At 24.4% G+C, this 27,513-nt stretch overlaps 1 protein-coding gene across 1 annotated transcript; it reads right to left on the bottom strand.

Annotated features, from left to right (window-relative positions):
* LOC111682297 (cyclin-dependent kinase 11A) lies at positions 1–27,513 on the bottom strand. Its single transcript, XM_046947390.1, has 8 exons — positions 25,850–27,513; positions 7,487–7,677; positions 7,238–7,321; positions 3,572–3,682; positions 3,222–3,459; positions 2,943–3,136; positions 311–500; positions 1–243 (listed from the first exon to the last, which is right to left on the bottom strand). Exons 1-8 carry the CDS (start codon positions 27,288–27,290, stop codon positions 20–22), a joined length of 2,673 nt encoding a protein of 890 aa, XP_046803346.1. The 5' UTR covers positions 27,291–27,513; the 3' UTR covers positions 1–19.

Below are 27,513 nucleotides of genomic sequence, written 5' to 3'. Positions count from 1 at the left end.
GAAAAAAAATAATATGAAACTAACCTGTAGCTGCTTGCGCTGAACCACCAGCACCCGGCGTAGTATTATTAGCCGTAGCGGCAGCAGCAGCACTTGTGGCATTTGTTGACGATGAAGAAGAAGCAGCAGCTGTGGCCGAAGAGGCGGCACCACCTTCACCACCAGCGCCAGCAGTACGATGTGCGCTATTTTGCATATGTTTTGGCAACAATTGTGGTACTAAACTTGGTTGTATTGTAAGTTCTGAAATAAACAAAAACAATTAAATAATTAATTAATTTAACGATTAGTAATTAATTGTTAAACTTACCATGTTCAGTGAAATTAAATAATGGTGGCATTTCTCGACCATTTGGTAATGTATGATTACCCTCTTGACGCAATTCATCGAAGAATGGATGGGCACATGCTTTCAATGGTGTTATACGTGCACTTGGTGTATATTCCAATAATTGTGATACCAAATTTATAGCTTCTGGTGGAGTGCGTATACGGAAAACCTTTAAAAGAAAAATTTTGTTGTTTTTTTTTTGGTTTTGTGGTTAAAATATGGGAAGGCATATATAAGCATAAATGATCTATTAGAAAGTGGCATTAGTTTTGGAAATAATTTCTAAAAGTTTTATAAGATTTTAATAAAACTTTGTGTGATCGGTAGATGAGTTTATGTTTTATCCAAATCTATCGATTTGGAAAGTCCCAAAATAGAGCAACTCGTTCTTTAAGTCTGCTTATCACAAGTATAATGCTATAATACTTGTGATAAGTATAATGATATTATACTTGTGATAAAACGATTGTTCAGCTATACCTTCTTCCCTTGTACATACAAGTTTTATTGAAATCTTTGCAAACTTTTAGAAATTTGTTGTTAAAATTTCAACTTATTTGAAAATCTCACCACTTTTTTTGTCATAATAGTTTAAAAAATTATGTTTTTAGTTTATTTAAACTTAATATTAGTACAAAAACTCTTCAAGTTACAACATATTTACATAGTGGAATATTTTTTACGAGTAAACCTAATCGAAAATTTCAAGGCAATACAATTTTAGAAGAAAATCGTTCAAACATAACCTAACTTTTGAAAAAAAAATGTAATGAAAACTTTAAAATTGAACTTTAATATTAACTATAGGCTTGACTACAACCTACAACTATAATCTTCCAAATTTTCCTTGTCCTTTTAATTTTATTTTCTTACATCTACACGTTTTTCTTGTTTGAATTAAAATAATTTGCGAAAAACAAATACTTTTCTCAATATTTTTCTAAAAACTCAACTATTAAGATACATAATTGTTTGGACATTATTTTAAGCTTTAATTTAAGATATTTTACTACAACATAACTTTAAAAATAACATTTTTATTGTTTAAAAACAATCGGCTTTTAAATGTTTATTAAAACAAGCTGTTGAACTGCTTATTGGGCGGTTTTTAAAAGCACCACAATGGCAATATGTATAAGTAAATGACGGTTTGTTTACATTTGATACAAGTGTTAAGTGAATAAATAAGGTTGATTTTAGAATGTTTTTTTAAAGGAAGAAAGTAAAGTGTTTAACTTTTTGTATGGCCCATAAAACTACAAGGAGAAACGTTCTTCAATTTAACCCAAAAATTGGGTTGTTAGCACATAATCCAACAATCTGTGTGTCGAGCATTATCTTTTTAACTTTTTTCAAAAATTTCAGATTGATCTTTTATTTTATAAGAAGTTGGACAAAATAGTTAGCCGTGGGTTCCAATGAATTCTGTTGCCCCACCTATTGCATCAAATTCCTCACAATATGTCTGTAACATAAATAATTTCAGTCATTTTTTTCTGCAATTACTCTACTTGTTGTCAACATTGTTATTATTATTGTTTACCTTTTGTTTTTCACTAATAACACATAAAGTTGCCATATTGTTTGTAATAGCAATTGAACGGTTTATGCTTAAAGAGTAAAACGTAATGCAACATTGCAGTCAAATGAGAGCAAATAAAGCAAATTTATTTTTGCTAAATATTAAACTTAATCAATGACTGACTGATAATTAACTAACAAAAATTAGTTTTTAAATACTTCCTAAAGATTGTAGTAGAAACAATCATGCAAAAAAAGAAGCCAATATTAAAGCTTTATATACAGTGGGAGAGCAAAATGTCATAATAACGTAGCCAAATGCCTTAAAACAAATACAACAACACGTTTTAAAATTATTATAAAATAAAAAAATATATGATTTCAATTTTAAGAAAAAAACTAAAATGAAATGTCAAAACTAAGCTATGTATGTAAATAAAATAGAAATCTTTTAAAACAAATGAGAATTAGAAGAGTGAGAAGGAGTTTAACAAGGGGGTTAGCAACGTTATAAATTATTAATAAATTAAATTAGACAAAGAAAAAAAAAGAAACCAATTATTAAATAAAATTAAATATAAAATGAATAGAAAGTTAAAATTTTGAGGATTTTAAAATTAGATGCGCGATCTCTCTCTCTCTTTCTCTTCCTTGTCTCACAAAAAGAGACTTTTTCTAAACACTCCCAGTTTGTGTTTGGGTAGCACTCTGTCTCTTTTTCTCTCTCTCTCTCTCTCTCATTCCCTTGCTTTTGACCCTGCCTTTTGTCATTTAAGTATAATTAACTTAAGTGTTTTTTTAAGAAGAAATTCTTACGGTTAAACGTTGTTTCTGGTTTAGGGCATTTGGAAATTGGGAACGTTCTAGAAGTGACTGTAAAAAGTTTTTTGTATTTTATTAGAAAAAAACACACTAAATAGAAAGAAAATTTTGTAGGGAATTGAAAAAAATATATATATGACAAAAAAGCTTAACAAAAATTTTAAAACAGCCATTTTGAGTTTTATGGAAAACTACTTTTAAATAGTAAAAAAATAGATGAAATATTAGAAAAATGTTTAATAATTAATATAAAAAAATATGTACTTACTTTTTGCCATGGATGACTTTTAATTTGTGGAAATTTGAATTCCGTATAATTGGGATTCATTTCGCGAATTTGTTCTCGAGTGGGTGTGCCCAATACCTTAATAACCTCAACCAATTGATCGACACCAGAATCACCGGGGAATATAGGTTGGCCCAACAATAATTCAGCTAATACACAACCGGCGCTCCACACATCTGTTAAGGGATCAAAAAATTACAATTTAAAAACTTTGTAAAACAAAAAGTTTTATTAGAATTCGAGTTTTTTTTTCAAACTTACCAATTTTTGTGGTATAATTAATAGCGCCAAATATCAATTCGGGTGCACGATAATATCGTGAACAGATATATGAGACATTTGGTTCGCCATGCAACAATTGTTTAGCACTACCAAAATCGCATAATTTCAAAACAGCGGTCTCTGGATCCAATAATAGATTTTGTGGTTTAATATCACGATGACAAATACCCAATGAATGTATGTAAGCCAAACTTCTAAACAATTGATACATGTAAAGCTGTAAAGAAATAAAAAGAAAAAATTATCAATAAAAAAATTTTTGAAACAAGAAATTTTTGAAATTTTTTTTTTCAGAAATTTCAGAATTTTTTTTTTGTTTAAACACTTACCCTTATAAAGTTTATGGGTATTGTTTGCTTAGTTTTAGCATATTGACGTGCCACTTTATAAACGGTTTCTGGTATATATTCGAGTACTAAATTCAAAAACACTTCATCACGCTAAAATAAAATAAATTGGTAAAAAAAACACACAAAAATTTATTAAAAATATTCGACCATTTTCTTTTAAATACTGCAAATGTTTACTTCAATTTTAAATAAAAAAAGTGAAAGAAAATAAGTATGAGAGTAAATAATTAAAAAAACTTAATAAAATTATAAAATAATTAACATATTTTTTTAAATTAATACTCTAACTTAGAAAAAAAAAAAAAACGTATAAAAACAAATTTGTTGAAATAAAATCGCATGCTATTGAAAATATTTCTATTTACAAAACTAGCATACGACATTTATTTTTTTTTAGTTTATGAACAACAAGTAGTAATGTTTAAAAAAAAAATGATTAAATTTTGAAGTTTTTTTTAAAAAGTTTTCTTATGAAACCATACACCCTTTTTATACAATAGAGTAACACTTAATTTTAGATTTGAAACTGCTCATTTCAAATGCTCCAAATCTTTGTTAATTTATTTTAATAGTTTTCTTATAAATTCTTATTATAATTTTAAAACACTTTTGCTTTGTAGTTGATAAATCCTCAATTGCTTTGATTGTTTTTTATTTGGACGATTTTTTTAATTTTAAATTGTTGACATCACTTTTTTTTGTTTATTTTCTTTGCGTCTAACTGTATCGATTATAATGCAGGTTTGGACAATTGCAACAGTTGTAAATTTTATTTGGATACAATTCGATTTTTATACTTAATACAATGGCACGATTTTAAATACAATTGCTGAACAACTATTTTTGATACTAAATTTTAAAGGATTACCAATTTCAGAACTAATCTATGATTGAGTGTTTCAACCATTATTCACACTTATTCCGTTGCGTAGGGAATAGTCTCTGAGTTAGTCTTTTGATTAGTTTTGTCTTGTCTATAGACTAGTTTTTTCTTCAATTTATAGACTATTCTATTATCTACTTTATAAACTACTTTTTTGTACAATCTAAGGACTACTATATTGTCAACTCATTATATTACTCCATAGTCCTTTTCCTGGTTGACAACTCTATTTACAGGACAATAGACTGGTCTATTGTAAAGTCTTTAAACTGGTTCGTTGTCTTATCTTTGGTCTAGTCTATAGACTGGGATATAATCTAGTCCGTAGGATAGTCTGTGGACTAGTGTAGCGACTAGTCTGTAATCTAGTCTATAGATATTAGCCTAAACAGTAGTCTAGTCTAAACATTAGTCTATTGTCTAGTATATAGAGTATTCTATTGTTTAGTCTACACACTTTTGTTTAATACATTGAATATAGATTTGCATATTGTCTAGTGTATAGATTAGTGTAATATCTGTTCTATAGATTATAGTCTAGTCTATAGTTTAGTCTATAGTTTAATCTACAGTCTAGTCTATAGTCTAACCTATAGACTAGTCTATACTCTAGTCTTAAGTCTAGTTTATAGTCCAGTCTATAGTCTAGTCTATAGTCTCGTCTCGGTCTAGTCTATAGTCTAGTCTAAAGTCTAGTCTATAGTCTAGTCTATAGTCTAGTCTATAGTCTAGTCTATAGTCTAGTCTATAGTCTAGTCTATAGTCCAGCCTATAGTCTAGTCTATAGTCTCGTCTATAGTCTAGTCTATAGTCTAGTCTATAGTCTAGTCTATAGTCCAGTCTATAGCGTAGTCTATGGTTTAGTCTAGTCTATAGTCTAGTTTAGTCTACTCTGTGGTCTAGTCTATAGTCCAATCTATAGTGTAGTCTATAGTCTAATCTACAGTCTAGACTAGTCTTAAGTATAGTTTATAGTCTACTCTATAGCCTAGTCTATAGTCTAGGCTATAGTCTAGTCTATAGTCTATTCTATAGTCTAGTGTATAGTCTAGTCTATAGTCTAGTCTTTAGTATATTTCTTTAGTCTTGTCTATAGTCAAGTCTAGTCTATAGTCTAGTGCATAGTTTAGTGTATAGTTCAGTCTATAGTCTAGACTTTAGTCTATTTCATTGTCTAGTCTATGCTCTAGTTTTTATTCTAGTCTTTAGTTTAGTCTTAAATATAGTTTATAGTCTAGTCTATAGTCAAGTATATAGTCTAGTCTATAGTCATGTCTATAATTCATTCTATAGTCTAGTCGGTAGTCTAGTCTATTGTTTAATCTATGATCTAGTATACAAATTGAACTGTATACTGTTTTCTACAATTTCAAATCTTCGTTCACCATCCCTGATGTAAAGTGCATGTAAAAATTACTTCAATGAAAACTGATTAGTCTTGTGTTAAGGCAACTTATCTCAATACTGTCCCACTATAATTTTTTTGGAATTCAGCATTGATTTCACCTCATATAGATTCGTTTTTTAACAAATGTTTTTTCTCTCTGACAGTTAGTGTTCATTTTACCAACATATGGTGGTTTGTACATGTATAGTGTTGCCTTTACAGCGTTTAATAAAAACCGCTGTAAATTAAAAACCTCAATTTTAAGGTTTTAGTTTTCGTTTTTCTTGATAGAAATTAAGAAAATAATAAATTTCTTTTAAAAGTGTATGGTTTTTTGTTTGTATGATATGAATTATTACAAAAATCAACCGCATGCTAAAAATGTTATTTCAAACAAACAAAATAGCAAAGCAATTTTGTTATATTAAAAGTTTGTTTTTTTTTATTTTATTTTAATGAAATGATTGATTGAAGTAGAAAACTTATTTCATTTACTATTTTAAAGCCATTTACAAAGTGAGCTTTGATGTTGATTAAGAAAATGCAGCATAATTTTTAGCATAATTGTTTGATTTTTTTTTCTTTTTTTTTGTACTGGAAAATTATAGAGAATGAAATTAATATATATATATTTTTTTTATTTTTTTATTGAATTTGAAGTTTTGAAGTTTTAATTTTTTTTGTTTGGTTTGATGAATTTGTTTGATTTGATGGCTTTTGGTTTATTATAGGTACCTGAGGTTTAAGAACCGAAGCAAATATCCCCACATCTATGGGAAATTCAGCTAACTTTTTTTGTTTTTTTTTGTGAGATTTTTGTTGAATAAATTAATTTTGAAATATATTTTTATTTTTGTATTTTGTTACACATACAAACACATAATTAATTAATTAATGCAATTTGTATATAGTAAACATAAAATACACATTATAGAAAATAATTTTATTAAAAAAATTTTTTGATTTTTTTTTTGATATTTAAAAGTTAAAGTTGATAATATTATGATGATGCAGATCAATCACAAGTATTTTAGTTTATTATTATATTTTTTTGGTAAATAGTTTGGTATTTTTTTGGTATTATTTTTGGTATTATTTTTGGTTAAAAACATATAAAGAAAATAAATTATTAAAAAAAAATAAAATTGTTTTTTAAACAGAAAATTAAAGGTTTTAAAGAAAATTGTTAATGAAAAAATGAAAAATAAGGAGTAAAAAAGGTTTGAAAAAAAGGAAATGTTATTTTTATATAGAATAAGAACTTATTGTTGACAAAATGTTAAGGTTTTCAAAATAAAGCAGGCAATTTTTATTTAAAATTTATGAGTTTATTTTTAAGGGACTTCAACTAAAAATAATATCTTGTAACACTTACCTTTTCACCACTCGAATAGAAAAAATATAAAAGTTTTACAATATTACAATGTTCCAATTTACGCATAATTTGCAATTCACGATTCTAAAAGTTTGAAAAAAAAAAAAAAAAAATAAATATATTATTTAAGTTATAACTTAAGTTTTCGGCACAAAAATTTTAAAATTTGTTTTTTTGTAGAAAAAGACTTTTTTAAGAAACAGTTAGAAGTTTAAGAAAATTTTATTATATATTTTTTATTATACTCACCTTAAATCGTCTGTCTTGTAAAACTTTTTTAATGGCTACCAGTTCACCGGTATCGCATAATTTTGCCTGAAAGACAACACCAAAACTGCCATTGCCAATCACCTTTGTATCTGTGTAGGAAACTTCTTGTACACGATCGGTACCTTGGCCAGGTGTGGCAACAACTGTGGTGATTTTTGAACCATCTCTGCCTGTTGAAAATAAAAAAAATAATTAAATCATTAAAATCACTTTTTTTAATTATTATGTGTTTTTTTATTTAAAAACTTTTTTTAAGGCAAAGTGTTTTTAGTTTTTTTAAATTTCTTCAAATTTTTCTATGTAATTAACAGTTTTTTACACAAATTTTACTTTAAAATTCTTTATTTTAATTAAATTTTATTGAAATTGTTATTATTCTTACACTTAACAGCTGTTTAAGCTTTATGTGTTAGACTGATTGGCATCACTTAGTAAAAAACCCTTTGTCATTGTTTTGTTTACATTTTTTTCATGTTTGTTTGTTTATGTTTTGCCAGCAAGTGTTTGTGTGTGTGTGGTTTGTCATGCCGTTTCAATTGGTATACAGTGTAGCTGTCTAGCGATTTTTTTATTTATCAAGTAATTGATGACTTTTCTTTTTACCTTCAATCTCTTCAACTCCTGGTATTTTTTCTTTTGTTTTATCAATTTCCTTTGGAATGGAAAGTGCCACACTATGTTCGGGCCATAAATCATTTAATTTACCAATTAATTGTTTCATGTCTGTGATAAATATAAATGATTTTAGAAAACCCATTTTTTAAACCTCGTATCAAAATAAAGATCAGCATTTGTTGGAAAAGACAAAACAAAACTTTCTTTGTTCTCTGTGAACAATTATAATTCAACTAAAATTGCTTTTGTTTTACTTATTAAGTAATTTAGATAAGAATTGCTGCATTGTCACACCCCCTTCACCCCAGACATCTAAGGGTAGATAGTAAAGTGGTCTGATGTTAAGTTATTATCTTGAAAATGTTAATTTAGAATTTAATAACTTTGCAAAATAGAAAGCTTTTTGAAATGCTTAAAAGTTACTTAAAAAGAAATTAAATTGTAATTTAAGTAAACTTTATAAACATTGTGTTATCTGTAAGAAAATATATTTAAACATTTTATAAATATCGAAAAATTTTATAAAATAAAATATTCAATGAAATGGTTTGTATAGAAAATTTGCTTTAAAAACTTTAAAATATTAAAAAAAATTTAAATAAATAAAAAAATATATAAAAAAATATTTTGTTAAATTTAATTTAAAAAAATTTTAAAATTTTTTTAAAAATTTAAAAGTTTTTCCTTTCAAGTTTATAAAATGTTATTGAAAAAATTAAATAAATTATAAAAAATAAAAAAAATTATTTTTAATTTAAAAATTTTAACATTTTTTTTTTAAATTTATTTTTTTTTTTAAATTTAAAAGTTTTTCATTTCAAGTTTATAAAATGTTATTGAAAAACTTAATGTTATAAATAATTTCTATTCAATATGATCTCAATGTTTTGTTAAAGGTTTTTTTTCAAGCAAACAGGTGTTTACTTTAAAAATATACTAAAAAAAATAAATTTAAAGGAAAAGGAAATTTTTCTTTATTGTTTTTCAGTTCTATTTTCATTTAATAAGAAATTGAAAAAAAATTTAAATGTTTATTTTTTTAAGCTAAATTTAAAGTTGTTTCTTTTTAAAAAAAACAAAAGAAAATAAATTTTATAATTAAATTTTGGCATAAACATTTGATTTACAAAGTTATTTTCTTTTTTTTCTCTGATAATAACGAGAAACCAAGGCGAATAAGGAAGCGGGAGCTACAGAGAAAGGGCGCGTTTACAATGTTATTTTAATAAAAAAAAAATTGATTATTTTTTATAGAAAATTTTAAGAAAAAAATAACATTTACGTCAGAGAAACGTGCTTCATAAAGTAAATTTAAAAAGAACAATTAAAAAGTAATTAAAAATTTTAATGAACACAAAAACAGGAGATTTTTTAAGAAAAATCATATGTTTTAAATCAAAAGAAACAAAAATTAAAGAAAATTTTAGGTATTTTTAGACATTTTTTAAACAAAACTTTATCTTAAAAGATTATTTTAAATATTTTATTTAATAAGCGTTAAAAAAAGCTTGTTGAACATACTAATTGAATGACAACTCGTCATAGAGTCCTTTTCTTTAGCCTGCAATGTTAATTTAAAAGAATTTTAAAAGTTGATTTACAGCTTTTTTTTCTTAACAAGCTTTAAAAACCGCTTGATGTACACACTTTTTGAATGACCACCCCTTTTAAACTGTCTGTGTTATGAAAAATGGCGTTAGAATCTTTAGTAAATCAAATCATGACTTAAAAAGGTGCTTATTTACTGTTTCGTTCTTAACAAGCTTTAAAAACCGCTTAATGAACACACTTTTACAATGACAACCCGTTTTAAACTCTCTGTGTTATGGAAAATGGCGTCAGTAAACAAATCATGACTTAAAAAGTGTTGCCACATCGACAGTTATGTCATTCCTACGATTTTTATTGTTTATAGGGAAATTAAGAGGATTAAATCTCTCTTTCTTCAGGGAAAACATTAATCATGAACAGTTTTAAGTAAATTTAATAGTTTTACAGTATAAAGTCATTCCAAGAGCAAAAATAGTTAACTTTTTATTGTTATTAAGAAATTTTCTATAAATAAATGTTTTAAAATGTATAAAATCTTTAATAAAATTTTGTTTTATATCTCCAAACCTTTGCTGATCTTTATTTTTCTTTAACGTTTTCTCAAGTTTAAACCAGTATGCTTTAAAAAATGGTTTGAATAAAAAAAAACTTTACAACATTTATCTTTAAAAAGTGAAACCAAGCAAGAAAACACTATAACTTAGTATACAGTGTAGTATATAGTGTAGTCCATAATTTTTGCAACAAGTTTTTTTTTTACAATATCAAGAAATCTAAAGTATTCAAAAGGAATTTAGTGATTTTAATCGATTGTTATTCACAACATTTTTGCCAACATACTGGCTTTTCTGAGAGTTATCTTTTCAAAAATGTATTACTTGGATCGGCATATTTTTTCGCGGAACTATTTGTACGCGTTAAAATCTTAACATTTTTGCCATTTTTGGAACTTGATGATGTTGTTGTTGTTGTCGTGGTCGTGTTGGTTGTTGTCGTCGTTGTTGACAGTGATGAAGAAGAACTTGTCGAAGTTGTAGTCGAATTCGAAGAAGCAGTAGATGTCGATGATGTGGACGAGGAAGAAGTTGATGAAGTTATAAATTTAGCTTTTTGTTTAATTTCACTATTATTTGTTTTATTTATACAACTACTACGTCTAACAATTTTTTTTGTTACAATGACACGTTTAACATTATTACAAGAAGCCGATCTATTGAATGTTGCTTTATTATTCGTGTCATTGTCATCATTATTTTGCAGGGAACGTAACGAAGTAAAGGAATTTATACGTTCGGTTGTGGCCGTTGTTGTTGTTGTTGTCGCCGTCGCCGATGATTCGTTGGCATTTGTATCGTCATTTTTCTTTTTTTTACGTATAATTTTTATAATTTTACGCGGGCGTCCTGTTGATTGATTCACTTTGGCGGTTTTGTTCGTTTAAATGAAGGTTAAATTGTTTATTTCTAGTTTTTCTTTAATTTTATCTTTTTTTGTAAAGATTTTTCTTTAAAAGATTACGTGATTTTGTTTTCTTTAAGTTGCTTTTTTTATAATTTTTATAGGTTTTTAAATATTTTTATTAAAAATATATTAAATTTTAGCACATTTTTTTAAAAATTTTTATGTTTTACTTGATTTTTTTAGATTTTGTTTTTAATTATTTTTAAATAATTTCTTTAACTTAATTATTTATTTTTTTATTTAAAAAAAAAGAGAGAGAGGTTAATTGCTTTAACGTTTGTCTGAAACTAGTTCAATATTAGCCAAAGATTTTACATTAGACCCTCAAAAAAACAAAATTTTTCGATTTTTTCTTAATTTTCTTTTTTTTTTAAATCTTATACGAATGAAAATTTAGTTGTCACATTGTAAAAAAAAATCAAAGCAAATGTTCGATACCACGAGTTTTTTTTTACACAGATTTTTTCTTCCGATTTTTAATTGGCAATAAAAATACGTTCGTTTTTGTTGTTGATGTTTCAATTAGATTTTTTTCTTCTCACATGTTAAGGTAGTAGTTGCCGCCTTCGATCAATGATAACGCGACAAGTTTTTTTTTTGTTTAAAGTCAAATAAAGGTGTAAAAAATAATTTTATAAAAGATTTTTACATCCTACTTGTTATTTTTTTTAAGTTTTTTAAGGTTTTTTTTTCAAAATTTCAAGGAAAAACTTAATATTTTGTAATTTCTTAATAAAATTACAAAAACATTTACTTAATTTTATAATTATTTTTATATTTTACACAAAAAAACCTTAAAACTTTGTTAATCCCTTATAAAATTTTAGATTTTTTTACAAATTTAAACATTTTCTAGCATTATTTGAAACTTTTACTTATAATCCTTAATTATACAAACATTTTTCATTTATTTTTTTTTTAAATTTCTAATTTCAGTTAATTTTTTTTATCAAATTTAACTTTTATCTATTAATTTCTTTAAAATATGTAAGTTTTCTTCTTCTTTTACGGTTTTATTTTGCTGTAGAGCTTTTTTTTTACTTTCAACAAGTTGTTAACACTAAAGCAACAAGCAAATGGCCGCTACACATAAACAAAAAGAGATTAAGCTGTCAATTGAATAGTAAACGGTGTTGCCATAAAGTTGTTTTGGTAATTAAGCGTTTAGTTTGGTTTTATTGTAATTAAAAGCAAATTAATTAAAAGTTTTAAAGAATTTCAAAAAATTCATATAATTTCTTTAATAATTTAACGAAATTTTTATGTTTAATAAGATTTTTGAAAGAATTTTGTTAATATTGCATAAAAATTTTAAAATATTTTCAAAATTTTTGAGATTTTTTTAAATTTCTTTTAAATTATTTAAAATTTTGTTATAAAATCTTTAGCATACTTCCCTTAAACTAATTTTCTATTTGCTTAAACAAATTATCTTTTTATTTCTAAAATTTTTATCAATTTTGTTCTACAACATTTAATTTCTTTTAAGCAAAAAAAACCTTGACAAATTGCCTAGGTAAATAATTAAATCAAAACAAATATATATATATATTTTATATTAATGATGAGGTAAATATATTATAAAAGCAATGAAAAAAAACAATAATAAAAAAATAAATATTTAATTAAATTTTAGCACTCGACCGTACAATATATATATTTTTTTAAATTAACATTGTGTAAAGTAGCAATTAAAATGCAATAATTTTTAAGGTAAAAATAACAACAACAAAATGTACACCAACGACTTGTTAATACCTTTAAAACTATAAACGTTGAGAAAAATGCCTAATTAATTGCGGAACTGATGGGTAATATTTATTTGTAATATTAAACCTTTAAAAAAGACGTTTAATTATTAATTATTGTAAATGGCAAAATTAATTAAAACATTATTTTTTAAATATAAATTCCATTAATTAAACGTTTAAGCCAAACAAAGGATTCTTAGACGATTAGTTCTACTATTTAGGCGATTTTTTTCTTAACTTAAACTCTTTCTTTTAAATAGAAATTTTGCTTCAATTTAAGCAAAAATACGTTAAAGTTAAACGTCTAAGAAATTTCAGAGTTGCCAGCTCGTTAATTATTCGATTTAAGCGTTTTTTACCCTCTTCGAGCTAAAATAGAGTCTTGCGGTTTCAGTAAACAAAATTTGATCTAAAGAAAGTTGTCAGATGCTTTTGATTTTTCATAATAACGATTTTGGGGTAATTATGAAGAGGACTTTGTGGATTTTAATTAATTTTGACAAAATTTCTCAGTACAAATGAAATGTGCCTGTTTACTCTAACACTAAAACTCTCTCTACTAAATAGATATTTTGTTACAGTTTAAGCAAAAATGACGTTTAAGTTAAAAGTCTAAGCAATTTCAGAGTTGCCAGCTCGTTAATTGTACTATTTAAGCCTTTTTAACTTCTTCGAGTTAAAATAGAGTCTTGCGGTTTCAGTAAACAAAATTTGATCTAAACAAAGTTGCCAGATGCTTTAGATTTTTCATAATAACGATTTTGGGGTAAATATGAAGAAAACTTTGTGGATTTTAATGAAATTTGACAAAATTTAATGAATTTTTAGAGAATTTAAAGAATATTTTGTCACTTTTGAAGGATTTTAATAAAATTTTGTAGACTTTGTAGACTTTTGAAGGATTTTAATAAAATTTTGTAGAATTTTAACAAAATTTAACGAATATAATGAGTTTTTGATTGATTTTGAAGGAATTAAAACAAATTTTAAGAAAATTTCACGAATATAAAGAATTTTTGATTTATTTTTGAAGGAATTTAAAGAAAATCTTAAAATTTTTGTCGAGTTAAGAAATTTTAATGACATTTTGAGGACTTTAAGGGAATTTAAATAAATTTTAAGAAAATTTAACGAAAATAAAGAGTTTTTGATTGATTTTGAGGGAATTTAAGGAAAATATAAACAATTTTGCCGACTTTAAACATATATAAAGAGTTTTTGATTCATTTTGAAGAAATTTAAAGAAAATCTTAACATTTTTGCCGATTTTAAAAAATTTTAATGAAATTTTGAGGACTTTAAGGGAATTTAAACAAATTCTAAGAAAATTTAACGAATATAAAAAGTTTTTGATTGATTTTTAGGGAATTTAAAGAAAATCTTAACATTTTTGGGTAATTCAAGAAAATTTATTGTATTTTATAGGATTTTTAAGAGATTTTTAAGGTTTGTAGGGAATTTATTAAGATTTTATAGATTTCCAGTTAATTTAAAGATATTTTATAGATTTTGAAAGATTTTAAAGAAATTTGTTTTAATTTTTTAGAAATTTTAAAGAGATTTTAAATATTTTTAGGGAATTTAATGGAAATTTGAAGGTTTTGATAAGATTTGAAGAGAATTTGTAGATATTTGAAAAATTTAAAGAAATTTTGGGAGATTTTTATGTATTTTATAGGAATTTAAGGAGGTTTGAATTGAATTTATTAAGACTTTGTAGATTTCAAGTTAATTTAAAGATTTTTATATATTTTGAAAGATTTTAAAGAAATTTGTTTTAATTTTTTAGAAATTTTAAAGAAATTCAAATTTTTTAGGGAATTAAATAGAAATTTTAGGGATTTGATGAAATTTAAAGAAATTTTGTAGATATTGGAAGAATTTAAAGAAATTTTCGAAAATTTACGTAAACTTTTGTGTATTTTAAAGGAATTTAAAGAGGTTTGAATTTATTAAGTCTTTGTAGATTTCAAGTTAATTTAAAGATATTTTATAGATTTTGAAAGATTTTAAAGAAATTTGTTTTAATTTTTTAGAAATTTTAAAGGGATTTTAAATATTTTAAGGGAATTTATTTGAAATTTGAAAGTTTTGATAAAATTTAAAGAGATTTTGTAAATATTTGAGGAATTTAAAGAAATTTTGGAAAATTTAAGGAGATTTTTATGTATTTTATAGAAATTTAAAGAGATTTTGTAGTTTTATAAGGAATTTTATAAGAATTTGTAGATTTCAAGTTAATTTAAAGATAATTCAAAGATTTTGAATAATTTTATAGAAATTTCTATTAATTTTCAGAAATTTAAAAAGATTTTAAATATTTTTAGGGAATTCAATAGAAATTTAAAGGTTTTGATAAAGTTTTAACATCTGCATTAACATTTAGAAAACTATTAAACTATTTCTTTAATAATTGTTTATTTAATAATTAACTTATATCATTATTTAACTATAATTTAATTTTCAATTTATTTATTTATTTACTTTCTAAATATACTCAAACATTATTTGCATTTTCAATAATTTAATCATGTGATGACACTTGCCAAATAACATATAATTTGAAATTAATCGAAATATTTACCAATAATTTATAATAAAAAGTGAAAATTAATAATTAACACTCAAATATTATCAAAATTTAAAAAAAAGCAGAAAAAATTTCAATCTAATCTAAAGTGTTAATTATTTTTTCCTTTTCTGTTCAAATTATGATAGATTTGTTATTAATTGCAAAAAAAAGTTAAATATTTGTTATAAGTATCGTTATTATATGTGAACTTTTTTTCTTTGTAAATATTTGCATATTGACTGTTACCTTTAAGTAGTTAGTAATGTTATTGTTTATTATATTATTTCTTTTTGCCAAATATTTTTTCAATATTTACTTTGCTAAAAATAAATCTATTTATTTTTTTAATTTAATTTTCTTATTTTTATCTAAGTTGTTTTCATTTCATTCAATTTGACATTGTCATTTGATTTTGATTTTTTTGTTGTTGCTTTTTTTGCGGATTTTTTTCAATAGCCATCACATTTATCATGATGATAATGACAAACAAACAAAATTGATGGTTTTTTTTGGTTGTTTTCAATCAAATGTCAATATTTTTTTTTTGGCGATTTTTTAATTCTGCAAATATTTAGGGATTAAATTTTGAATTATTTACTTACTTTTAAGTTTGATTTTGAAAATTTTTTGGAATTTATCTTTAATTTAAAATGAGTTTTATAAATTTGATTAGTTTTGCAGCTATTTTTACTTAAAAAAAGTTGTTAACACTAAAATGTATGCAAAAAAAATGTATGTTAACACTAAAATATATGCAAATGGCGGCTGTCCATAAACATACAACAGTCAAGTTACTATTTAAGTTGCTGCAGTTGATTTCTTTAAGAATTTATATAATTTTAAAGCAAAATAGTTGTTATTTCATTTAATTTTAAAATTTTAATTAAATGTTGCTAATTTATTTATTATTTTAACTTAATTAAATCACATTTGTAGATTGCCTTTGGTTTTTGGAGCTTTTTCTGTTTTCAACAAAGTTTCAACACTAAGCTGCAAGCAAATGGCGGTCCTATACAAAGTGGGAGTTGTCAATTTGTGTAATAATGGTGTTGCCATATGTGTTGTTTTTATTTAAGCATTTCATTTGCTATTACTTTAATTTTAAAGAATTGATTGTTATTTTTCTATTTATCGTTTTAAAATGGAGACTAAATGGTCTAAATAATAGACCAGACTACAACATCAACTTATGGACAACACTATAGACTAGATTACAGATTAGACTATAAATTACAATATAGACTAGACTATAGACTAGATTGTAGACTAGACTACAGACTAGACTGTAGACAAGATTATAGACTAGACTATAGACTAGATTATAGACGAGACTATAGACTAGACTATAGACTAGATTATAGACTATAGACTTGAGTATAGACTAGACTATAGACTAGACTAAAGACTAGACTATAGGCTAGACTATAGATTAGACTATAGACTAGACTACAGACTACACTAGACTATAGACTAGACTATAGACTAGACTATAGACTAGTCTATAGACTAGACTATAGACTAGTCTATAGACTAGACTATAGACTAGTCTATAGACTAGACTATAGACTAGACTATAGATTAGACTATAGACTAGACTATAGACTAGTCTATAGACTAGACTATAGACTAGTCTATAGACTAGACTATAAACAAGACTATAGACTAGACTATAGACTAGACTATAGACTAGACTATAGACTAGTCTATAGACTAGACTATAGACTAAACTATAGACTAGACTATAGATTAGACTATAGACTAGACTAAAGAATATACTATAGACTAAACTATAGACTAGACTATAGACTAGACTATAGATTAGACTATAGACTAGACTAAAGACTAGACTATAGACTAGACTATATACTAGACTATAGACTAGAATATAGACTATACTAAAGACTATAGAATAGACTATAGACAAGTCTATAGACTAGACTATAGACAAGTCAATAAAGTAGACTATAGGCTAGACTAAATGCTAGACTATAGACTAGACTATATACTAGACTATAGACTAGAATATAGACTACACTAAAGACTATAGACTAGACTATAGAAAAGTCTATAGGCTAGACTATAGACTAGACTATAGACTAGACTATAGACAAGTCTATAGAATAGACTATAGACTAGACTATAGGCTAGAATAAAGACTAGACTGTAGGCTAGATAATAGACTAGACTACAGAATAGACTATAGACTAGACTTTAGACTAGACTATAGAATAGACTATAGACTAGACTATAAACTAGACCATAGGCTTGACTATAAACTAGACTATAGACGAGATTATAGACAAGACTATAACAAGATTATAGACAAGACTATAGACTAGTGTATATTCCATACCGTAGGATAGATGAAAGAAAAAGTACACAGTAAACAAAACACAACATAAAATGAGATACCAGATGTTTAGTTTTGTAATTGAAGCGATTTTTAAAGTTATTAAGAGAATTTAAAGAGAAATCCTATTAAGAAAAGGTTATTACATGAATTTTAAATAAAATTGTGATAAAAAAGTAAAAATTTATGAAAATTTTTGAAAATTTTAAAAATTTCTTCAAAATAAAGCAATATTTTCTTAAATTTTATTAAAAAAAATTACTTTATTTTTAAGCCTTAAAAAAAATCAATAATTTTTATTGTTTAAGTTGAAATAAAAAAAGAACAAAAATTTAACGTCATGTTATCACATGATTTAATAATGAAGAGACAATAAATAAAAAAAAACTGCCATAAAAACACATTTGCAGTATATAGTAAATTAATGAATATTTAAACAGAAAACAAAGTTTAATTTTAACCCAAAAAAACAAGTGACGGAAAAGGAAAATTTATTATAGACTGCAGCAGAGTAGGGCGACCACGACAGCGACATCGAACGATGATGGCGTTTAAAGATAATTTTCATTTTACTGTCACGCGACTGTTAAAAAAAGAATTATTTTTATTTTATTATATAGTTTTTCTTGTAATTTTAAAACAAGAGAAACAAAGAAATGTTTTTTTGTTTTTTTGCCGGAAAAATATAAATGACTAAAAAACAACTAGCAGAAAATTAACTGTTAACTGTTGTGGAGAAAAAAACAATTAAATTTTAAATTTATTATAAAATTTGGAAAGTTTATAAAAAATTTAAATTTAAGCTGAAAATTTTCTAAGTTTTATTTAAATATTAAAGAATTTAACTTCTTTTCATATTAATTTGTATTTTTTTTTGTAATTTTAAGGCATTTTTTAAAAAAGTAGTATTTTACTACTATTTTTAAAAGCTTTTACACCGAAATCTTTGTAAAGATTTCAACTTAATAGAATAAATAAAAATTTTTGGTGTAATTTTTTTAGTACTTTTTTGAAAAATTATACAATTTTTAACAAAAGTAGTATTTTTAATACGTTTTTTTGAAAAGTTTATATGTGTTTCCTTATTTATATTAAACATACTTTCATATGTATAAGAAATGTTTACTATTTTAAGACATTTTTAAAAAAGTAGTATTTCTACTACTATTTTAAAAAGCTTAAAAAATGAAATTTTTGTAAAGATTTCAACTTAATGGAATGAATAAAAATTTTTGGTGTAATTTTTTTTAGTACTTTTTTGAAAAATTATAAAATTTTTTAATAAAAAGTAGTATTTTTAGTACGTTTTTTGAAAAGTTAAAATTTGTTTCATTTTTTATATTGAACATACTTTCATATGTATGAAAAATTTTTACTATTTTAAGGTACTTTAAAAAAGTAGTATTTCTACTGCTATTTTCAAAAGCCTTAAAATTAAACTATTTTAAAAGATTTCAACTTAATGGAATGAATAAAAATATTTGGTATAATTTTTTTAGTACTTTTTTGAAAAATTATAAAATTTTTTAATAAAAAGTAGTATTTTTAGTACGTTTTTTGAAAAGTTTAAATATGTTTCTTTTTTTATATTAAACATACTTTCATATGTAAAAGAAATTTTTACTATTTTAAGACATTTTAAAAAAAGTAGTATTTCTACTACTAATTTCAAAAGCTATAAAAATGAAAACTTTAAATAGATTTCAACTTAATGAAATAAATAAAAATTTTTGGTGTAATTTCTTTAGTACTTTTTTGGAAAATTATACAATTTTTTAATAAAAAGTAGTATTTTTAGTACGTTTTTTGAAAAATTAAAATGTGTTTCTTTATATTTATTTAATCTACTTTCATATGTTTGAAAAATTTTAGCTATTTTAAAGCATTTTAAAAAGGTAGTATTTCTACTACTTTTTTTAAAAAACCTTAAAAATGTATATTTTTTAGGATTTTAAAGTAATTGGCAGTTAAGGAAAAATTTGCTATTTGTTTTTAACATTTTTTTTTCAAAAATAAGATTTTTTGTAAAAAATAGTAGTATTTTGTTTACTTTAACTAAAACCATAAAATTGTTTATTAAACCAGATTAATTTAAATATTTAATTAATGTTATTTTTAATGCTACTACTTTAATATATATTTTTTTTTATTAAAATTAAAAATAACAAATAGAAGAGAAACACATGACATTTTTAAACGCCTGACAAAAAATAACAAAAATATTTACTGAAATTATAAAAAAATAAGATCTCTTTTTATGATTATAAAAAAAAGAAAATATATAAAAAACAGTTTTAAAACAAAAACAACAACAAAATTTATCAACATTAATAATAGACAAAAAAATAAAACGCGTGTAGGAAATTTATGAAAAAAGAAACGCCTATAAATTTTGAAATGACGTAGAGAGAAAAACAAATTTTAAATGAATTTGTTAAAGATTTAAGTATTTTTGTTTAAAATTTAACATTTTTTAACAAAATTTATAAATTTCATATAAATTGATACAATTTTCTGAATGTTATTCATACTTTTTCTCTAAGTGTCTAATGTTTACAATTTACAGTTCAGTTTTATAGTTTTTTTTACATAGTGGCAACTTTGTCAATTACAAAACAACCAGCAAAAGGAAGAGAAAATGTAACAGTTAGAATAACTTATAAACAAAACGTAAAGCATATCTTTAGGAGGATGTTGAAAAAAAGTGAAATAATTAAATTTTTTCGTTAAATTTATAAAAAGAAAAATAACAACAAATTAAGAAAAATATATAAAGAAAAGACACACCCCATTCAGAAAACAATAAAAAAATCTATAAAAATTTGACGTCAAAACAAAATTTTTAAATTAAAATAAGAAAAAAAAAACAAAAAATGTGTTTTTTTTAAAGATAATCAAGGTGGAGGTTAAACAAAGTCAGCAACAACAAAAAGATTTAAAAAAATAGAAATATTTTTTAAAATTTGTTAAAAAAATATATAGAACAAAAAGAAAGCAAAAGTTAATGAAAAAAGTAAAAAAAAAAATAAAATTATATGAATAAAAAAAGTACAAAAAAAAACATGTTAAATCATGTTAATTTATGTTAATTGTTATTATCAACAATAAAAAAAGGCTAAAATAATGCAAAAAAGAAAAAAAAAACACAATATTTTTGCGATAAGAAAAAAAATAAGCTGTTTTATGTGTTAAGGCATATAGTAACAACAATAATATAAAAAATTTTATTTATAAACAGGAAAATAACAATAATTATCTTTTAATAAAATTTATTAAAGCAAAACAATTTCAAGAAAAAAAAAATCAAGAAAAATTACATTTTAAAGTTGAAATTGAAAAAAATGCGTTAAAAGTTTTAATTTTAAATAAAGAAACTCAATTTTTTGAAATAAACTGCAATTTTAAAACTTTTACAAAAAAGTAGTATTTTTACTACTATTTTAAAAAGTTATCAAAAAGCAATTTCAGTAAATATTTCAACTTAATAAAGCAATTTAAACATTTTGGCATACTTTTTTAAAACTTTTTGGTAATATTAACGAAATTTTTTAAAAAAAGTAGTAGATCTACTACTTTTTTAGAAAATTTTTTATAAGCATATTTCTTAATTTTTAGCATACATTCATATAAATAAGAAATTTTAGCAACTTTAAGATATTTTTAAAAAAGTAGTATTTCTACTACTATTTTGAAATGTTATAAAAATGTAATCTTGGTAAATATTTCAACTTAATGAAGTAAGCTAAACATTTTGGCATACATTTTTACAACTTTTTGGTAATATTTCAAATTTTTTTTGAAAAAGTAGTATTTCGACTACTTTTTTAGAAAATTTTTTAAAAGCATATTTCTTAATTTTTAGCATACTTTTATATAAATAAGAAATTTTAACAATTTTAAGACTTTTTTAAAAAAGTAGTATTTCTACTACTATTTTATAAAGTTATAAAAATGTATTTTTTGTAAATATTTCAACTTAAAGAAGCAATCTAAACATTTTGTCGTAATTTTTTACTACTTTATTGTTATATTTTAAAATTTTTTAACAAAAAGTAGTATTTCTACTACTTTTTAGAAATTTTTTTTAATAAGCATGTTTCTTTGTTTTTAGTATACTTTCATATAAATAAGAAATTTTAGCAATTTTAAGATATTTTTAAAAAAGCAGTATTTCTACTACTATTTTATAAATTAATAAAAATGTAATTTTAGTAAATATTTCAACTTAATGAAGCAATCTAAACATTTTGTCGTCATTTTTACCTACTTTATTGTTATATTTTAAAATTTTTTAACAAAAAGTAGTATTTCTACTACTTTTTTAGAAAATTGTATACAAGCACGTTTCTTTGTTTTTAGCATACTTTCATATAAATAAGAAATTTTAGCAATTTTAAGACATTTTTTAAAAAGTAGTATTTCTACTACTATTTTAAACAGGAATAAAACTGTAAATTTTTCAGCGATTTCAATTAAATAACTAAACTCAAAACTTTTGGCATAATTTTTTACAACTTTTTTGTTACATTTAAAATTTTTTTAACAAAAAGTAGTATTTCTACTACTTTTTTAAAAAATTTTATATAATTATTTTTATTTATTTTATGCATACTTTCATATGGATAACAAATTTTAGCAATTTTAAAACATTTCCTAAAAAAGTAGTATTTCTACTACTATTTTAAATTGCTTTAAAACAAAAATTTTCAAATAGTTTTTAACTCTTTCATTTAATTTAAAACTTTTGCTAATGTTTAACAACTTTTTTGAAGTTAAAAAGTTTTAGGTGTAAAAAGAGTTATTTTTTTTTTGTATCAGGAAATCGCTGTCGTGGTAACACTGTTACTTTTGTTATCATCTTATTGTTTTAATAATGAAAATAATATAATTTGTTTACATTTAAAAGATCCTTTGTTCTTCTTGTTCTATTAACAGTAAATACTTTTATGATTTGTTAAATAAAAATTTTCCAATTTTTTTCTTTTTATTTTTTACAGGAAAAGTCATTTTTATAGTTTTTTTTTTAAAGAATTGTTGTGCAATTAGTAAAAAATAGTTTTTTTTTATATTTGTGCAATATTTTTAAATCTTTTTAAGAATAATAGTATAATTCTTTTGTTTTTTACACAATATAAACAAATTAACATTATAATGCTAACACAACAACAATAACAACAAAATAGTTTATTTATAATAATTAAGTGATAATTATTAAAAACAAAAAAGTACAAAGTTCATTTGGAAACATGTAGTAGGGAAGTGATTTAAATATTACATTTCGAAAAAAAACAAAGAAATATAAGAAGAAATAGAAAAAATTGCAATTAATTACAATAAATATATAGGGAATTATACAGAAACTGAGTTTTAAAGTAATTTGTTTAATAATTTATTATTATAAATAAGATTTTGTTATAAATTTATAACTAAAATTCTCATTTTACTAGATTGTTTAAGAAAACAATGGAAAAACGCTTAAAAACCTTTTTACTTAGTCAAAAACCACCTGGCAATACCATTTATAAACAACATTCAATTGGCAACTTTGTAGAAAAGTGTGACAGTTAGAGATTTTTCTTCTGTTTACATTTATTACAAAACAAAATTTTGCGGATTTTATTTTTGTGATAGAAATCTAAAACTTTAAGTAAAATGGAGTTTGTTTAACAAAAATTGATTGTTGTTATTTATTGTTTGAACAAATTTCTTAAAAACTTCTCAAAATTTGTTTAATTTACTTTATTTTTGTCAAACAATTTCCGTAATAAATCTTGTTCTATAAAATTTAAAGATAATATTTTCAAATCCCTTTTGACATCTAATCTCATTTGTTCGTTCGTTAGTTGGCAATTTTTATTTGTGTATAAATCATAATATATAACAAATAGATTATCACTAAAAACACTTTACCTTATTTTTCGGGTTGGGAAAAGGAAAAAAGCTCAAAATCTTATCGCACGTCTAAACAATGATAAAATAACACTTAGAAACTTACCTAAAAATAGAAGAAAATAATGAAAAAAATTAGTAAGTAAATTGTTAAAAAAGAAGTAAAATAAATTGATAAAGAAAAAGTTTAAAATATTATGAAAATATTTCAAAAATGTTGAGGTATATAAAATTTAAAGATTAGTTATTTGTTGTATTTATTTCATGATAAAATAGTTATTTTTTTAAAGAATATACTAAATGGTTTAATAATTTTTCAGAAATTTAATAAATTTTCTTTAAAAAATTTGTCCCAAATTGTTAATTTCTTTTTTTTTTCAATTAATGACATGTCATTTTTGCCCCTGTTTGTGTTTTTCTTGTTATTTTGCTTAATGTCAAATGTTTGTCTATGCATTGTTTGTTTACATTCTTTTAAATTATCATTCACATGGGAGTGTTAACATAACACATTCTACATTAAGACTGAGATATTAATACTTTGTTTTTTCTAACTTTTGCCAATTTTAAGCAAAAAAGGTTGTAAAAATTTAATAAAAAATTAGTAGATTTTTGATGTTTGCTTAAATTTTGTATTTTATATAAAAATTTAAATGCTAAAATACTGATAAAACATGACCAATTTTAGTTTACTTCTTGTTCAAATTAAGTTCCTGTTTTGTTCATGTTTAGTTCAAGAGCAGCACTAGTTCATTTCTAGTTTTGTTCTAGATCATTTAAGGTCTAGTTTAGTTCTTTTTTAGTTATAGTTTAATTCTAGTTTAGTTCTAGCTTGGTAATAGTTCAGTTTTAGTTTAGTTCTAGTTTAGTTACTCTTTAGTTCTAGTTCAGTTTTAGGTTAGTTAAGTTCAGTTCCAGTTTAGTTCTACTTTAGTTCTAATTCAGTTCTAGTTCTAGTTCAGTTCTAGTTTAGTTCAGTTCTAGTTCTATTTTAGTTCTGTTCTAGTTCACTTTTAGTTTAGTTCTAGTTCAGTTATAGTTTAGTTCTAGTTCAGTTCTAGTTGAGTTCCAGTTCAGTTCTAGTTCAGTTTTAGTTCAAACCTAGTTCAGTTCTAGTTTAGGTCTAGTTCAGTTCTAGTTTAGGTCTAGTTCAGTTCTAGTTTAGTTCTAGTTCTGTTCTAGTTCAGTTCTAGTTCAGTTCTTGTTCAATTCTAAATCAGTTCTAGTTTAGTTCTAGTTCGGTTCTAATTCAGTTCTAGTTCAGTTCTAGTTCAGTTCTGTTCAAGTTCGGTTCTGGTTCTGTTCTAGTTCTGTTCTAGTTCTGTTCTAGTTCTGTTCTAGTTCTGTTCTAGTTCTGTTCTAGTTCAGATTAGTTCTGTTCTAGTTCCGTTCTAGTTATGTGCTAGTTCTGTTTAGTTCTAGTTCTGTTCTAGTTCTGTTCTAGTACTGTTCTAGTTCTGTTCTAGTTCTGTTCTAGTTCAGTTCTAGTTCAGTTCTAGTTCAGTTCTAGTTCAGTTCTAGTTCAGTTCTAGTTCAGTTCTAGTTCAGTTCTAGTTCAGTTCTAGTTCAGTTCTAGTTCAGTTCTAGTTCAGTTCTAGTTCAGTTCTAGTTCAGTTCTAGTTCAGTTCTAGTTCAGTTCTAGTTCAGTTCTAGTTCAGTTCTAGTTCAGTTCTAGTTCAGTTCTAGTTCAGTTCTAGTTCAGTTCTAGTTCAGTTCTAGTTCAGTTCTAGTTCAGTTCTAGTTCAGTTCTACTTCTGTTCTAGTTCTGTTCTAGTTCTGTTCTAGTTTAGATATAGTTAAGTTCTAGTTCAGTTAAGTTCAGTTAAGTTCTAGTTTAGTTATAGTTTAGTTAAGATCTACTTCAGTTCTAGTTTAGTTAAGTTTTAGTTTAGTTCTAGTTCGATTCATATTCAATTCTGGTATAGCTAATTCTGTTCTGGTTCAATTGCAGCTGTTTGTAATCATTCACATTAGATTGATAACATAATCAAGTGTTGCCATATTGCTATTAGAAATTAATAGATATTTTAACACAATTTTGTAATATTTAACAAATTTAAAGAAAATTTTGTTTTAAATTGACAAAAAATATGAAATGTTTTTTAATAAATTCAACGTTTCAAACCACTTTGACAAAAACAATTCAACTTTACCTATGATATTCTTAAATTTTTGAACAACTTTAGTCCAACTAACACACGAAGGTGTAGTATGAGGTGTATGCTTATGTTGTTGCTGCTGCTGTACTTCTTCCACCTCCTCGGCAATTTCGGCTTCATCTGTTGGATTATCCTTACAACTAATTTTCGCTGATTTCTTAGCATAACTTAAATTACTATTATTATTATTGTTAATTTTACTATTATTTTCTTTAGTATCACAGTGAGTTTCAGATGAATTTTTGGATTTCTGTTTAGAAGATTCTTCTTCAGCCTTTTTCTTCAAAGCTTTTGCATGTTGTTTAAGTTCTTTTTGTTTTTGTTTGCGAGCATATTTCTCACGCAATTTTGGACTACCAAATTCATCCAAATAATACATACAATCCTGTAGACCATCTCTTTTATTGATGAGTTTTGGATTGATTGTGGGATCATCGGAGATATTGAGTAGAGGGAAATAGTAATTGCCATCGGTGGCTAAAACTTGTTCTTTATGATGGTTGCTGTTAGTGGTGCCAGATGTAGAAGTAGATGAAGCAGTTTTTGTTGGGGGTTGTGTTTTAGTGGTAACTTTTAAGGCTAAAGCCGAGGTTTTTGGATGATGCTGAAGTTTATCGGGATTTTGTAATGATGTAGAATGTTTAGTTTCTTTCAAGTCCTTATGGGGAAGTAAGGACATTTGTAAACCACTATCATTAGCATCTTCTTCCTCCTCCTCTTCTTCTTCTTCCTCATCATCTTCAACAGAGTTATCTTCCTCTTCCTCGGCATCAACATCTTCTTCATCATCATCATCCTCATCATCATGTAGATCTTCTACCTCATCTATACGATCTTCTAGACCCAAACATCCTAAAGTCGTAGAACTATTACAGGATTTATACTTAATGCGTCGAGTGGCACCAAAATTATGTGTACTACCCGAATAACCCGACGACGATTCGGTATCTAAATTATCTTCTGAGTATTTAGATTGCGATAAATCCCCTGAGGAATTAGCGCCTATAGACTCACTGCTCGAGCTAGAACATTGAGCCGATTTAAGTTGCTGCTGAGAGCCTATAGCCGAATCACGATCATTATCTATGCCACTATCTTGTGAAAGTAATTGCCTATAGGCTGGCTGTTTCAATTTATGCAATTGGGATTTAGCATGACCCACACCAGCATGTAAACTCAAGGAGGCACTGCGTATATTTAAAGATTGGGTAGAATCTTTTTTATTCTGTTGACTGCAGCTGCTGCTGGTCAAATAGACTGTGGAATTTGTGGTTGAATGGCCATTATTAACCACACAACAGGCACTGTCGGCCGATCCCGTAGACAATTGTGTAGATAAACGTTCTTCGTTATTGAGGGGTATCTTAATGGGCTCTGTGGTCGTCGTGGCGCTGGCGTTGTGGGCGTTTATTTGTTCTATTGCTAATGTTGCCATCGGGGGTTTGTTTCTACTATACTTTATTTTTATTTTCTTGTGTATTTTAGTTAAAAATAGTTTGAATTTTTCTCTTAATTGGCTTAAAAACACTTTGAGTTTTTCTTTATTTTTTTGCGGTTTTTTTATTAGTTTTTCTTTTAAAACACTTTTTATTTTATTATTTTTCTTTACGATTTTTTTCTTTTCTTCATTTAAGTAACGTTTTGTTTTCAAAATTAAG

This window comes from Lucilia cuprina, chromosome 3 (genome assembly GCF_022045245.1).
Source record: "Lucilia cuprina isolate Lc7/37 chromosome 3, ASM2204524v1, whole genome shotgun sequence".
NCBI lineage: Eukaryota > Metazoa > Arthropoda > Insecta > Diptera > Calliphoridae > Lucilia > Lucilia cuprina.
This window is presented reverse-complemented; position numbering and strand designations above follow the sequence as displayed.

Excerpts from the sequence above, each read along its gene's own strand:
- LOC111682297 (XM_046947390.1), bottom strand. The coding sequence starts at position 27,290 with ATGGCAACATTAGCAATAGAACAAATAAACGCCCACAACGCCAGCGCC. Across the intron at positions 7,322-7,486 it reads TACAAGACAGACGATTTAAG|AATCGTGAATTGCAAATTAT; the intron begins GTGAGTATAATA and ends TCAAACTTTTAG. Across the intron at positions 3,137-3,221 it reads TAATTATACCACAAAAATTG|ATGTGTGGAGCGCCGGTTGT; the intron begins GTAAGTTTGAAA and ends ATCCCTTAACAG.